General features: G+C 42.8%; 1 protein-coding gene across 4 annotated transcripts in view; it reads left to right on the top strand.

Annotated features, from left to right (window-relative positions):
• ACAD10 (acyl-CoA dehydrogenase family member 10) overlaps window positions 1-15,493 on the top strand; it is an 81,926-nt gene that overhangs the window by 4,363 nt on the left and 62,070 nt on the right. For 3 of the 4 annotated variants that reach the window (XM_088449216.1, XM_088449217.1, XM_088449219.1), the window contains 5 exons: window positions 10,375-10,523; window positions 11,504-11,698; window positions 12,681-12,839; window positions 13,288-13,447; window positions 13,585-13,726. In XM_088449216.1, coding sequence (XP_088305342.1) covers window positions 10,375-10,523; window positions 11,504-11,698; window positions 12,681-12,839; window positions 13,288-13,447; window positions 13,585-13,726 — 805 coding nt within the window. Of the gene's footprint in view, window positions 1-5,864; window positions 5,912-10,374; window positions 10,524-11,503; window positions 11,699-12,680; window positions 12,840-13,287; window positions 13,448-13,584; window positions 13,727-15,493 lie in introns of those variants that run through there. The other variant, XM_088449218.1, reaches the window with a different exon arrangement.

The raw sequence follows: 15,493 nt of genomic DNA, 5'->3' as shown, positions 1-15,493 counted from the left end.
ATACACCAGGCATGTCAAACATGCGGCCCGAATAAACATTTTATGCGGCCCGAGAGTGTGGGCCCACATATATATATAATATGTGGCCCACACCCCTGCCATGAGCTCAGCTCCGATCGGGCAGTGTTTACTTTACAAGCTGGCAACGCTGGTCTCTGAAATGATCAGAAGCCTCTGATCACTTCAAAGGCCAGCTTTCCCAGTGATGCAGCGCGCGGGTGATGTCACTCGCGATGAGCAGAGCCTGTGCCTGCCGCTCTGGATCTAATTAGATCCAGTCAGTGGCAGCGTCTACGTGGGACGGTGTGGACTGGAGCGGCGCCCAGCGGCCATCGTGAAGAAAGGTAAGTACTGCACAGACAGGTGAGTGGGGCCTTTTCTGTACTGGGAGAGGGGGACACAGCATAAGGGACATTACTGGGGCACAACATAAGGGGCTCTGCATAAGGGGCACTACTAAGGACATTACTGGGGGCTCTGCATAAGGGGCATTACTGGGGGAACAATATAAGGGGCATTACTGGGGGCTCTGCATAAGGAGCATTACTGGGAGCTCTGCATATGGGGCATTACTGGGGGCTCTGCATATGGGGCATTACTGGGGGCACAACATAAGCGGCATTACTAGGGCACTGCATAAGGGGCATTGCATAATGGGAACAAATTCAGGGGGAATTGCAAAAGGGGCTCTAATACAGGGGGGAATTGCATAAGGGGCACTTCTACAGGGGGCACTGCATTGGTTATTATTAATAATAAACATTTCAAAATTGCATATAAGACATTTTTTGTTTTTGTTGCGGCCCACACACTCTAGACTTTGAATATTTGGACCAGTTGGTATTTTGAGTTTGACATGCCTGGTTTACACAGCTGCTCGAGTTCTCGCTTTTCAGCTGCTAAACTGATTTCATCCTCTGACCATCCTTTGTCTGTCTGAATATAATATAAATATTACAATATACAATGATTCATTATCCATTGTGGTAATAATCTAAATGAAGGTTTCTTTTACTTTTGAGCTGAGTACAGTCTGTTAGATTGTTAGCTTTAGCAAGCAATGCCCTGTTATCTTTTCTCCAATGTACAATTCCTACTGTATGTGGTTTACACCTTTCCCTATTCTATAGCATTGTGGAATATGTTGGTGTTGTATAAATTATGGTTATTAACAGTAATTGATATTTGTACAGTCATCATTCAGTTTCTGTTGAATGAGCCATATTATCCTGAGCGGTTATCAAAGAATATTCTGTAAAGTGTTTCTGATTTTCACACAAATATCCTTGCTTAATAGTTCAGTAAGGAATGCTCCAAACATTGAAATGTGGGAAGGGAGCAGTGATGGAAAGGTGCAGCTCTTTCCAGCAAGGACTCTCATGTGTAGCTATGTCTTAGGCCCTCATTCAGAGCCGTTCGTTAACAGCAGTACGCACGTTGCGTTCCGATGTTGAGAAAGCGCGCATGTGTCGGTGTAACACTGCGCATGTGCGTACGGCATATTGCAAGTTTTTTTTGTCTCGTTCGTCAAATTGCGTACAGGAAGTGACATGTCAAATGTGATTGACAGAACAGGGCGTTTTGGGCGTTGACGGGGGTGGAGATGGAAAAACGCAGGCGTGGCGAGGCGTTTTTTGGGTCTACATACATTATCTGATGCGAACGTCAAATGTGTTCGTACCAAGTCATACGTCACTGGATGATACTCTTTCCGTTCAAACTGCTCGCACAGCTTGGGGTCTGGATTACTCGACCACATTGGCGATGGCCTTCTCCTCCGTCCCGGCCCTCCACGATGTTTCATCGATTAATCACGGCTTGTAAGAAAAACAATCAGTTTTGTATTGAAAACCAGCTTGTAATGTGTTTTTTTGGTTAGCACAAAACCGTACGCAGGTGGAAATCATAGCTGCTAATTTCAGGTTTACACAATCAATTCGCGTACATTTGTTGGTCTGTTTTTTTGTGTTGATATTTGGTTTTTGTGCTATTGTAACAATAATGTCATCATGTTTGTGTGTATTTTTCCATTTTTAATTAGTCGGGCGAATTTGCATCCTTATGTAAATTTTAAAGTGTTCCTTAAAGTGCCCTTTGTTTTTTTTTCAACTTTTAATTTTTTGGGTGCTCGTTTTTGCCTTGTGGGCCAGGATTAAATGTAAACCATTTCTAAAATAATGTCAGAATACAATGTCGAACATTTTTTCTCAATTTATTGGAAATTAAAATCAATTTCTGGCACATTTTTGGCCCAAACATTTTTGGCAGTGTTATTCCTAAAAAAAAAATATAATTTGTGCAAACATAAAAGGTATGGAAACTTAAATCAAAAAATTTAAAACAATTCACAAGAAAGGAGAGGGAAGTTTTGGCCAGAAAGGAATATGGGGCAAGCACAGAAGGAGTGTGGGAAAAGTAGCCAGTGCTGTCATCGCTTTTTCCCCCGTTTGGCTGGGGGAGGGAGGGCGCCAGACCGGGTTCGGGATGTCATCGGGCTGGCCTGTCCAGAGGCAGATGTTGTGGCCTCTGGACTAGGCACAGGGCTAGGCACATTTTGAGGATTGGCTGATGTTGTGCCAGAGGTGGAGGATCCTGATGTTCCGGCAGGAAGGGAGGTCGGCTCCACCATGTGCTGGCGAACAAGCTGCTCCAGGGCATTGGTGATGCGGATGTTTGCCCTGGTATTTTCCGCCAGGGCCTGACCAATGGTCACGTTGGCCGCAGCATTTTGCTCCAGGGCCTCAGCCACCCGTACCAGACTGGCGTCCATCCACTGCAGAATCTCCGTATGAAAATCCGATTTAAAATTGAGTTCTGTGAGGAGGGACACTGCCTGCGAGGGGGATTGCCCTGGACTGACTTCTGCAGGGTCCTCAGCCGGATGTACTGGTTCCTCCCCTGCAGAGCCAGCAGAAATTCTGCGGCCAAGGCTCCCCTCTGGAGCAGACTCATCCGCCTGTGTCTCTGTTTGAAAAATGAAAAAAGAGTCACATTAGAATCTACATATTGGCACAATAACATTTCAGAGTTGGTGACATCACAATATTTACCTGGGACAACATGAGGAGCCGCAAAGTCTGGCAAGTCCGTATCCATGTTGGACACGCCAAACACCTCCACAGGCTGCACACACCCCTGTGCCAGCTCTTCTAAATCATTCAACTCCAATGACACAGGGGTGGGACCCCCACCTGTCCGCCATTTTTTGTTTCAGGCGATATTTGAAGTCGCTCCCTGTGGGTGAAAAAGGAACCATTATTCCGTTTTTTGGGGGGGTTTTGGCTTTAGGGGGGTCAAGTTTTTACTTACCGCCGTTTGACATCCCAGGCTAGACGGACAAAATCACCCACCCTATTGACAGCACTGGCTACCTCCTCCCATATTCTCCACTTCTGGCTTGCACCCATATTCCTGTCTGCCTGTGGCAGGATATCCACACAATTCTGAACCAAAACCTCCATCTCCTTTCTTGTGAATTGTGGCTGCCTTTTCTTTTTCCCTGCTTTGGCCGGAATACTGGGCCCAGCAGCCTCTTCCATGTCATCCTCCTCACCTATTTGTTTAAACGTTGAGAAATTTAAGCTTGACAACTTGCACTATATTATGTTTCAAAATAATCCTTGTTTGGAAATGCATGAAATACTTACCAGCAGACTCTTGGCCATTGTTTCCCTGGTCTGTAGCCATTTCTTATCTCCCAACAAGAAATACACCAGAACGTTTTTTTGGGTCGTGACGTATTTATACATGCGTCCTTATTTTTCATCTGCATCATTCATTGTGCGTTCCTATGATCCCTCCTTAATTTGTGCGGGAAAATAAACACTATTTATGGCTTGGGGCGTCTCGAGTCGAGGTGGCGGTTGTTGGTTGTTGGAGGTTTACGTTGGTCAGAGTGGATTGTTGGCGGGATTTGGATTTGGCGTTGATTGGAGTGGTTTTTGGTTTGTCTTTTTGGAGTTTTATTTTCCGTTCGCTTTTTTTGCTGTGGTTGTTTTCTTTGTCGTGGTTTTTTTTGGTAAGTTTTTGCCCGTCTTACTTTTGTTCACTTTGTGTCTCCTTTTTGTGAAGTTTGGCTCGTTAATTTCTTTAAAATTCTCCTTTGTTAGGTTTCTTTTGGCTCTGCCCCAACGACCTTTTTATTCGGTGACTTATATATCCTCTATTGGTAAGTTTATATTTTCACTTGTTTATTAAATGGTCATGTTTTTTTTTACGCAACTTTGTTTGACCTTACACTTTTAAACTTTGGTTTTGTGATTCCGAAATGTATGAACTAATTTGCTTTTTTTTATCTGCGTATTTTTTGCCTTGTATTTGCAAATTAATTAGCGCATTTTTATCTGCGTATTTTTGCCTTGTTTTTGCGAATTAATTAGCGCATTTTTATCTGCGTATTTTTGCCTTGTATTTGCGAATTAATTAGCGCATTTTTATCTGCTTATTTTGTACCGTGAAATTGCTTGTGATTTCCCTTTAGCATTTTTTTGAAACATTTGGGCCCAAATTGAGGTAGTCTGCGCACTGTCGTTTTGCTCTTTGCCCAAATGTGTGTTTCTCCCCTTTTCTGTTTTGTCTTGCACCCAATTTAGATTCCTAAATGCCCACCCTAAATTGTTGCATTGTTTATTTGTTATTATTTATAGGTTGGGGAAATCATGACAATACCCCGGCATGTAAGCATCATTGGATTGTATCGTCAAGCTAAGTAATTTTTCAATTATTTTTGGGCAAAAAAACCTTACATTCAATTCTTGCAATTTCAGGTTGATCTTGGTCGGATTGTTCTGGCCATGCTCCCGGAATCCGACCAACCTCAATCTCGTCCCAGGCGTAGGCATCGTAGGCGTGCAAGGCCCCAGATATATCGAACACGTGTCACCTTTTTTGGAATGCCCGATGATGAGGTGTTAAGACGCTACCGTCTTCCGCCCCAAATCATCATAGACACTCTCTCATTAATAGAGCGTGATCTTGAGCGGAAAATTGACAGTCCTACAGCAATACCACCACTTACGCAATTTATGGCGGTGTTACATTTCTGTGCCTCAGGATCGTTTCAAACAACGGTGGGAATAGTGGCGGGAATCTCACAATCCTCCTTTTCCCGGATCCTGAGGGCAGTGATGGAGGCCCTTTTCAAGCACCTCCATCATTTTATTAAAATGCCTTTGGATATGGGTGCCCTTAGTGTGGCCAAGGCCAATTTTTACCAAATAGCTGGCTTCCCACACATCATAGGGGTTGTGGATGGTACTCACATACCACTTCAGCCTCCAGCCCGGCTGGAGGCCATATTTCGCAACCGGAAACACTATCACTCACTGAATGTAATGGTGGTATGTGATGCCTCCCTCCAGATCCTGTCCCTGAATGCAAAATTACCTGGAAGTGCACATGACTCATTCGTCATCCGGCAATCAGGGATATGGCACAAATTAGACAACCTACAAGCTGGTGATGCGTGGCTTCTGGGTAAGTGGAGACCTTTAGTACATAACAATGTTAAGCTTGATACACAGTGATCCTGATGTTGTCACTTCTTTTTCACAGGAGACAGTGGCTACCCTTGCACGCCCTGGCTGCTCACTCCTTATTTGGCTCCCACACCAGGGCCACAAAGTAATTTTAATGCCACACTTACAGCCACCAGGCAAGTGGTGGAGCGCTGTATCGGCCTTTTAAAAGGCCGATTCAGATGCCTCCACCGCTCTGGTGGCGAGCTCATGTATTTGCCGGATATGGTTTCGAAAATTGTGGTCCTGTGTGGGATATTTCACAACATCGCCATAATGAGTGGTGTCCCAATGCAGCCAGAGGATGCCTTGCCTGAGGATGGCCCCCCCGAGGTTGGTCGGAGGTCAGTATGTGGGGGGGCCATACGCGATGATGTGGTGGCCAGATATTTTAGGTAATTATTGGCAACAAAAAAGTTTTTTGACACAATGTGGTAAGGATTTTTGGAGACCATCTAATTAATTTGTTTTTTGTTTCCCATCTTCTGTTTGACTTCATAATCTTTGGGACTCAAACGATGACTACTTCCTGCTACCCAAAAAAAACCTTCATGGGGACACATTGGATATATATTCTGGAACCAATATTGCAACGCAACATTTGTGGAATCATGTTGGCATGCTCCTTCGTCAACCAGTTCTTGATTTTTCATTACTTTTTTCATATGGTGTTTGATGGGTTGTATTTTTTGTTTTCACTGTGTGTATTGTTTGTGAGTCAACACTTTGGTTTTTTAGTTATGTTGTGAATAAATGTTTTCAGAGTGTAATTTTGCTAATTTTATTGACCATTACAAGCAAGTGTAACCAGGTTCACCCACGTTAAAATTTATTAAGGGTTAATCCTGTAATGACGCAATTTGATCTAAATTTAAATATGCTTTCTGGGTCAAAACCAACACTAAAAGAAATTCTGTACAATCAGTAGGCTTTGTAATCTCGGCCTAAGCAGGTTGCCCCCCAAATTGGAACATGTAAAATGTAGTAATATATAAATTGTCACACACAAAAAAAGGCCAAGCAGATTGTTACTGTTAGGTGTTTCATGTGCCTGTTTCCCTAAAAAATACAACACACAATCTTAGTGACATTAATTGCAAATACTTGCTGGAAGAGTCTACTTATGTCAGTGTAAACAATCTAAGATTTGGAGACAAGGAATGAGACAGAACTTTAAGTTTACATTTTTCATTAATACAACTATTTAAAAAAAAAAAAAAAAAAATTAGGGACACAGGATGATCACATACATATGGTCAAGGACCACCAGCAGCCCGATGACGTAGCCCCGCATCCTTTCGACGCATCCAGCTAGGTCCGCCAAACGCCTCTGGTCCTCTGTGGGTTAGAAAAGTGTGGGGCTTAATACATAATTAATGAAACCCAATGAAAAAACAAGCCAAACAAAGCTATCCAAAAATGACAATATTGTGACCAAAAGCACATTTAACCCAAAAAATCCAAGGACCCAAAAATGGACACCCAAAAAATTGCACCAAAAAACATCAGATTTTGACAGGTGGGATATGTGTATGGGGAAATCAGAAGTAAAAGGTAAAGACAAACAGAAATCTACACCAAATTCTGACAAACCAAAAAAAGTAAAAGGCACAGACACAGGATTAGATACAAACATTTAAAAAAAAAAAAAGGCAAACATACCGTTCAAAATGACGCCCGGTCCAGAAGCAACTCCCTCGTCCTCCTCGGAGGTGCCAACATTCCCTAACGAGGTGGGAGGGGTGATTTGGGATTCAGGGGAGGGGGTAGTTACGAGAGGGGTGGTTGGAGGGGAGGGGGAATTGGGATGGAGGGGAAGGAGCCCCGACACATGAGCCACAGGGTCTGTGCAGGCTGAGGAGGAGGGGGAAATTAGGGAATTTTGGGGTGTGGATGTTTGGCTGGGGGTTGGGGAGAGGGGCCGAGAGCGCCGTCTTTGACGGCGATGACGCCGTAGTCTTCGCTCTGCCCCTAAAAGATGGGAAACAAATTGTGTTTTTTTCTGAGCCTGACCTTGTTAAACGCTAATTTTTGGCACCACAAATATGTAAACATGCACATGCAGATATGAGTACAAAGAATAAATAGGCCATACATGAAAACATGCACATGCAGATATGAGTACAAAGAATAAATAGGCCATACATGAAAACATGCACATGCAGATATGAGTACAAAGAATAAATAGGCCATACATGAAAACATGCACATGCAGTTAGGGACACAAAGCTAAACATGAAAACCACAGTCACCAAAACTTACTTTCCGCGATCTGCATGCGAAAGCATGCCAGCAAGCGGGGCGTCCGCCGCTGCAGGTCGGACCACCTGCGCTCCAGCTGGCCGATCTGGTGGCGTGAGCTGAAGGAACGCAGGCGGCCACGTACCTCCGCATATGCGGAGCGCTTTTCCCTATTGGTGATGGGGGGAGGCTGGCTGGTGATCCGCCTGTCCATCACCTCGGTTAACACCATCAGCTCGCGCCTGGTGAATGCCGAGGCTCTCATGATGGCAATGGTGTATTTTATAAAAAACTATTTTAATAAAGACCCAAAAATAAATTTGATTGGCTAATGTATTTGGGTAATTAACAGGACAAATTCTATTGGTTAGTGTATGAGTCATGTGTTCGACAGGGCCACAAATCTTTTGCGAGTTATGATAGGCTTGATGCAGTGACATGCGTAAGCTAATTTAAATAAGGAAATGAACAAAGTAAAATATGCGTGGTTAAAAACAAAGAAAACAAATGTTTAATTGGCTCAAACATGTATTTTGACAAATAAAAGCGAATGTTTAAGCCGTACATTTTCTGCGGGTAAACACAAACACTGACAAGAGTAAAGTTTATTGCATTGCCAAAAAAAAAAAAAATGACGAGCAATTAAGCTAATTGATATATTGATTGGCATGATACGATTGAGGGAGGTAGGCAGAATAAAGGAGCAGGTAATCGGAATCTGACAGGCCCACTTCCGGGTTGAACTTGTGCGTGCGTTCCCTGCAAGCCACATTGGGGATGTACGCTCGCTATTTGGCACGCTTGTTAGTTAGAGGAGGGGTTGGTAGAGTTTGGAGAGGATGTTTAAATGCGTTCGAAATTACGAGCAAGTGCTTGAATTAACATATTTCTGTACGTACGCCGAACGAACAAACGCCCACTTGCGTCCGGGTCTGAATGAGGGCCTTAGAGCGGTATCTTTACAGCACTTCAGAAAGACCACAAGACGTACTGGTGCCAGGACACAGAGAGTAAATGAATATAGTATTGATGGAATGCATTGCATCAGTTCTGAGGCTTCATTAACTAGTTCCAGGTCTGTACACCTTTTCTCAGGCCCCTGTCCTGAGTGTCCCATCGGTTCCAGTACTGAGTTCGCTGCTGAATATTCCAGTCCTGAGTTCTCAGTTCAGACTCCAGTTCTGAGTTTCGTGTCTCAGGCCTCCAGCAACCATTATAGCTGTGCCACTCTCCTGGGTAAAGTCCAGATGAGCAGGAGCTTCCTCAAGGCCCCCAGCTTCAACTTCAGATATACTAAGTCAGCTAAGCCAGAGGGTCCCGATCAGCAAAACCTGGAATCTGTGAAAAGTATTTTACAAGCCTATTCACAGTTATCCATTTTTTTGCTCATCATCATTTCTTTTACCAGGCCATTTTTTTCACATTCATTATAACTTTATTTATTTTTTTCATTCCATGTATTTTATTTATTTTTATTTTTCTGGTTTAATTAGTGTAGTCAATGTTTTGCTATTGTTCATCAATCTTATTTGAGTGATTATTATATACAGTGTATATTTCGTTTTATGTTGTTGCATTTCGTTCTATGAATACCATATTCTTTCTGATTTGTTGTTTGGAAGAATTGTCAAATTCTTCTTTAGTACATATTGGCTGCAGACTTAAAGTGCATACACATGGTACGATCAGTCAGCGATAACGATATCGCTGGCTGATCGTCCTGCACCTTCCCGGAGTGCTGGATGAATGATATCGATCATCCAGCACATCACCAATCCACAATCAATGATCGCGAGTCCCTATAGTAACCTGGTCGATATCGACCAGGTTTGCCTGCATGCACGGGCGATGGACGATATCGTCCATACGTCGTTGGTGGGTTAGAAGAGACCAAAAAATGCATGATATGAACGATAGCGATATGATCAATATCTTTGTCGTTCCTATCGTGTACAGACCATTACAGTTATTTGATATTTATTACCTTTCCTTTTGATATCTTTGCAGCATTGCCATCTACATGTAACTGCTCTCAGTAATTTTCACTGGCCTACAGCAAATAGTGATGACTGTTTACAACAAACAAAAATTTAAGTGCCTTTTCTCTGATGTCATATATAGTCATTTATCCAATTTGTTTTTATTGTAGATTATGAATTCTATAAATGATAAAATGGCTGTAGATAGCTTATAAATTAGTGAAGTGTTCTCTCCCGGCTGTTTTTTGCGGGTGCACCACCCGGCACTTTGGGAGCCTGCAAGTGGGGACAGTATCTGGGAGCTGTATAAGAAGGACCAGATCCTACAGACTTTGCAGTTTTTTCATAATCAGATCACTGGGCCTCTAATAAGAAGAGTATAATTAATATATAAAATGTTAATTCAAGTTTAAATCATTATAAGGTCAGGGTTTAAAAATGTTATTATTGCTATAATTAAGGCTCCCACCCGGCTACTTCTTGATGCCACCCGGCTGGAAGCATTTTCTGGGGAGAACACTGTAGTGTACTGGTGGACAGTAAACTGATGGGTTCCCTCACTTTGGCCAGAGCTGTACTGTATGTATTCTCATATAGTAGCAGCTAAAATGTGTTCACTGCTTTTATCTCTTGTTCAGACTGGGAATTCCGTAACAATGTTCCTAATGATACAATAAAACAAGCCATTCTAACTGGTGGAGATGATGGGCCCTGGCTGAAATATATGAGAGGAGAGTTATTGGCTCATGGCTTTGTGGAAGAATTTGGAAACCTCTGCTCAAAGATTGTGAGTTTTAAAAGTTGTTGCTACTCGTCTGTTCTTTGGCCAAACAAGACATTGTGTTTTGTGCTTTCTCAAATTACACGACTGTTGCAGCATTGCAAGCAACACTACACTTAAAGGTAAGTTTACTAAAGTGAGAGTTTTTAGAAGTGGCGATGTTGCCCATAGCAACCAATCAGATTCTAGCTATTGTGTTCTAGAAGGTGCTAGTTAAATGTTAAGTAGAATCTGATTGGTTGCTATGGGCAACATCTCCACTGCACCTGTCGCAGCCCGTGCAGTTACTCTTTCCTGCCTGGGGTGCTGCTCTCTGCTCTGTTGCTTCTAGCACACTTTTGTCTGTATCTCAGCAGTTTGTCGTATCAGAAGACTGTGCTAGAAGCACCAGAGCAGAGAGTGACACCCCAGACAGGAAAGAGGAACTGCATGGGTTGTGACAGGTGCAGGGTGCTTGAATGAACACTACCACATACGAGGTTGGTATGCACAATATATGTTGGCGGGTGAGGTAAACTTAAAAATATCAAGCAATGATTGTTAATATTTGGAATCCATATTTACGTGCCACTCAGATTTAGTACGTGACAAATAGTTTTCTAATGCCAGGTGATTTGATTATACTACCATGTGCTGTCATTTTGAGGTAACACATCCCATAGTGTAAAGAATGTTTCCCAAAGCGTAATATTGAAATTCTCTGTAACACATTTTTCTTTGACAGACTAATATGATGCATGTTACTGTGCTTTTTTAATACAATTAGTATACGTAAGTCTTAAATAAATGAAAAAGCACACGTGGCTGAATAGAGGCGAAGAGCAGGTGACTAATGGTTACCTTTGCTCAGAACACAGTTGTTGCACTGTGTAATACAAATAATTAGTTATAACATGGCCAGTGCGCCCATGTTCGATAAATGTGTAGACAAGTATCATCGTTGTGGCAATCACATGATTAATAAGTTTTCCTCCTAAATATTGAAGGCTGGATGTCCAGTTCCAGTTCACAGTTTCCTCACCGACCTCACCAGCAATTATATGGCAAAGCAGGTCCCAGAAATGACTGCAGCTATTCAGTGTATCCGAGCAGAAGGGCTCAAAACTGCTATTCTGAGCAACAACTTCTTTCTACATGGTGGAGAAAGTTTCCTGCCGGTAGACCGCTCACAGTTTGATGTGGTAAGGACGATTATTGTCTCCCTTTGGCTCAATGAATCCTAATAGCAGATGTCCCATATTCCTACTAAGGGCCGTATTCAATTAGTTTCGCTTGCCTGACTTTTAGCCGTCTTTGCGAAAACTTTTCGCGCACGCTCCTGATTTACTCCGTATTCAATTCCCAAACAGGCGAAAACAGGACCCGGCGAATGTGAAACAGGCGAAATGTGCAGGATGAATTGGGGGAATCACCCTGTACCCCAGAAAAAGATGGACTGACTTCGGAAATCATTATGGTAGTTTAGTATTAGCCCTAATTGAACTAGTTCTTAAGTGGTGGTAATTTCTTGTTATTAGCGTGTAGGTAAAAGTGGTGAAGAATGGCATAATGCAGTGTTTTTTGGAGAAAATAAGTAGTTCCATCAAATTTGGGGTGCTTGTAAATGGGTGCTACCATATTTTAATGTCTCTAAAGTGAAGTTTTCAAAAAGTTAAATTCCCCCGATATACAAGCACCTGCAATGCCAAAAACACTTGGCCCTTTCAGAGAGCACCCCCAGAAGTTTTTGAAGTTGTCCCCCCACTTTTTAATTTTTTTTCCCCCAAATGTCAAAGGCTTTTTTTGTGGTGTTCCTGAATTTTCTCTGTTTTTTGGGGTGAATTTTCCATTGGGGGGGTGTACCAAGGCTTTTGAGTGATTTCCCAACATCTGCACCCCAAAATATAAATGTTACACTTTTTTTCCCCTGCTATTCTGTGGAGAAAAAGTATTGCCTATTTCAGTGCCTTGACTTTCCGCATAGGCGAAAACAGAATGGAATTGATTACTGAGTAAAACAAAAAGGTGAAATTATCGCAAAACATGTGAAAACGGCTTTTCACTTCTAATTAAATGCGGCCCTAAGAATCAAAGGATGCTGGACTACATATTATGATTATTTCAATTTATTATAGAGTGTTGTGATGAGAGTTCTTTAATCCTCACAGATGTGTGTCATTGTAGATTGTTGAGTCTTGCATTGAAGGTGTGTGTAAACCAGACCCTCGGATCTATCAGCTGTGTGCAGAGAGGCTCAGTATTCTTCCCGCAGAGGCCATCTTTATGGATGACATAGGACATAATTTGAAAGCTGCTGCCCAGCTTGGTTTCACTACAATAAAGGCAAGTGGCTGTCTACATTGTATACGCAATTCACCTTTGAGAAAAATAACTGATAAGAAGGTTACAAACCTGTTGTAACCTTTAGCTGAACAAAACAAACGACAAAAGTCATAATCAGGGGCGGATCTAGACTTCTCTTTTACTGGGGTTTTTTAAGAATGAAACCTATTATTAATCGTTCTTCTGAATTCAAAAATTCTGTGTTTTGTGTGTGTCCTTATTCAAAAGTTATGTACTAAATTGCAATTGCTCTTTATACCATTTTCTATATACATTTATAGTATGATCTAATTGACAATGATCTCTTTAGGTGGCACTTACTATACTGATAAGAACAGACAGCATAAAAATACGTTTATTCAAATTTATGAAATTTGTTTCTGATTACAAAATCATTTTGTGCTAATTTTTCAATGTAGTACACAATGTTTTTTTTTATGTTATTTAGGTTAATAATATCAAGGAAGCTCTGGAAAATTTAGAAAACCTCTTAGGATTCCCATTAAAAGACTTTGTTCCAAATACTTGTTCTGTGAGACCCACTATGGATATTCCAAGAGATTCCTTAAACAAGTATCTGGAAAATATATTTGGGGAGGAATTGTCTGGTACGTAGTTGTCACAGCAATGTTCAGATGCCCATGGCATGTAAACAGTTAATTTACAGTTACTGACATATGCATTGATGCACTGTTCTATTCACCCACAGATTTAAAAACTTTTTTGTGTCTATGAAATATTGCAGGTCCTCTCCTTGTCCGACAGTTCAGTCATGGACAATCCAACCCCACTTATTATGTTAAATTTAATGAAAAACAACTTGTGCTGCGGAAAAAACCTCCAGGAAAGCTGCTTCCTTCAGCCCATGCTGTAGAGAGAGAATATAGGTAGGTGCAGTTTTATGGGTCGATTCACAGTTAACGCACGTCACCCATAATTACACCTGCATTTAGTGCACAAATAAATATTATGGTAATTGCATGCGCGCGCCTTCCCCTTTCCTGCAAACGGTTTCCACCCCTGTGCGAGGGAGAGACATAGGGCGGAATTCATTTGTATTCGCGGCCCGCATCTCCCGTCTAAAGTGACAGGAGACCGCGGGCCGCTATACAATTGTCCAAGATGTTCGCGCTGATCGCGCCCATAGAGGTCAGGTTTAGCCACGTAAAACAGCTAAACCCGACCAAAGTGCTGGGCGCTATCGCGAAAAGTGATGTTTGGGCGCCCAAACATGTCACTTTTCGCACATTTCAGCTCTCATCCCCCAGGGGCTGCGAGCTGAAATGTAGCGCTGGCAGCTCATCGTGCCCGACAGGAGCAAGAATTGAATAGCTCCGTCGAGCGCGATAGCGGCTATAAAGGGCGGAATTCTTTATAGCCGCTATCGCGCCCTTTGGTCGGGTTTAGCTGCTTTACGCGGCTAAACCTGACCTCTATGGGCGCGATCAGCGCGAACATCTTGGACAATTGTATAGCGGCCCGCGATCTCCTGTCACTTTAGACGGGAGATGCGGGCCGCGAATACAATTGAATTCCGCCCATAGAATTGAATTCCGCCCAAAGGGTCCATTTTACTACAATTATAGCTACGGTGCAATCTCCCCATAATGATAACAATAATTACCCCTATAACATTGCTATCAGTTAATGCACACTTATTCACATTATACTGGGTTATTCATTAAACTCCATATTTTCTATACAGCGTTATATTTAGGAATTACTTTTGTATCCCAAATACTATACATATGGGAAACAATTTGGATCTTAAACATCACCAGAACAGGACAAGTGCCTTTACACAGGTAACAGAACTACAAAGTGGTTTGTGTTATCCTTCTATATAAAATAACGCATGCCGCCCCGGGTGCAAACCTGCTTCAACTGCAAGAAATGTTTTCTTTGTTATATTGTTGTGACTGGGTGTATATGATCTGTACAGTACTTTCTTCTTCAGGGTCCATAGGGTCCACAGGAATTACCTTGGGGTATGTGGTTGGAGAGATCCAGGCACCAAACAGTCAAAGCTTTAGCTCCCAGAATGTACTGTTCCTCATCCATATATACCCCGCCCCTAGCCACAGGCATTCAGCTTTTTGTTTGGTGCTCAGCAGGAGTTCAGTCGCACCTTTAGAACAGGGGACTGCTCTGGCAGTTCCAAGCTTTTTATTTTATAATTTCTATTTAGTTACTATTTTACTGTTTTAGAAGTGCTGCGCATCCTAATAAGACGCATGCACTGCGACTCCTTCTACCTCTGGCGATGCCGCAACACCAGTAACGCCTCTGGACCTTTTGTCGGGTCACAGTGGAGCTTAGCTAGCAGCGATGCTGGAGGCCCGGACTGCAATCGGACACACAGAGATGTCAGGTAAGGTGATTCCTCGTTTATGGGGAATCGCACGCGGCAGTCCTTGCTGCCGCCGCAGGAGACGCACGGGAAGCCACTGCAGTGAAGGCCTGGCGCTCCCCCATGGCCTCACTAAGACCACCGGGACCGTATCGTCTGATGCTGGGGATCGGTAGTAGACGCATCTATTGCCATGACGTACCTGGTAGGTTGATGCAGCTTAGGCCCTGGTCGCTCCTCCCCCTACCCAGACGCAGGCCGTACGTAAAGTATTCACGCATCTGGGTTGTTCCTCCTGCCTGCC

This window comes from Taudactylus pleione, unplaced genomic scaffold (assembly GCF_031769625.1).
Source record: "Taudactylus pleione unplaced genomic scaffold, aTauple2 ptg000479l, whole genome shotgun sequence".
NCBI lineage: Eukaryota > Metazoa > Chordata > Amphibia > Anura > Myobatrachidae > Taudactylus > Taudactylus pleione.
The sequence above is the reverse complement of the archived record's forward strand: the minus strand, read 5'-3'. Positions and strand labels throughout refer to the sequence as shown.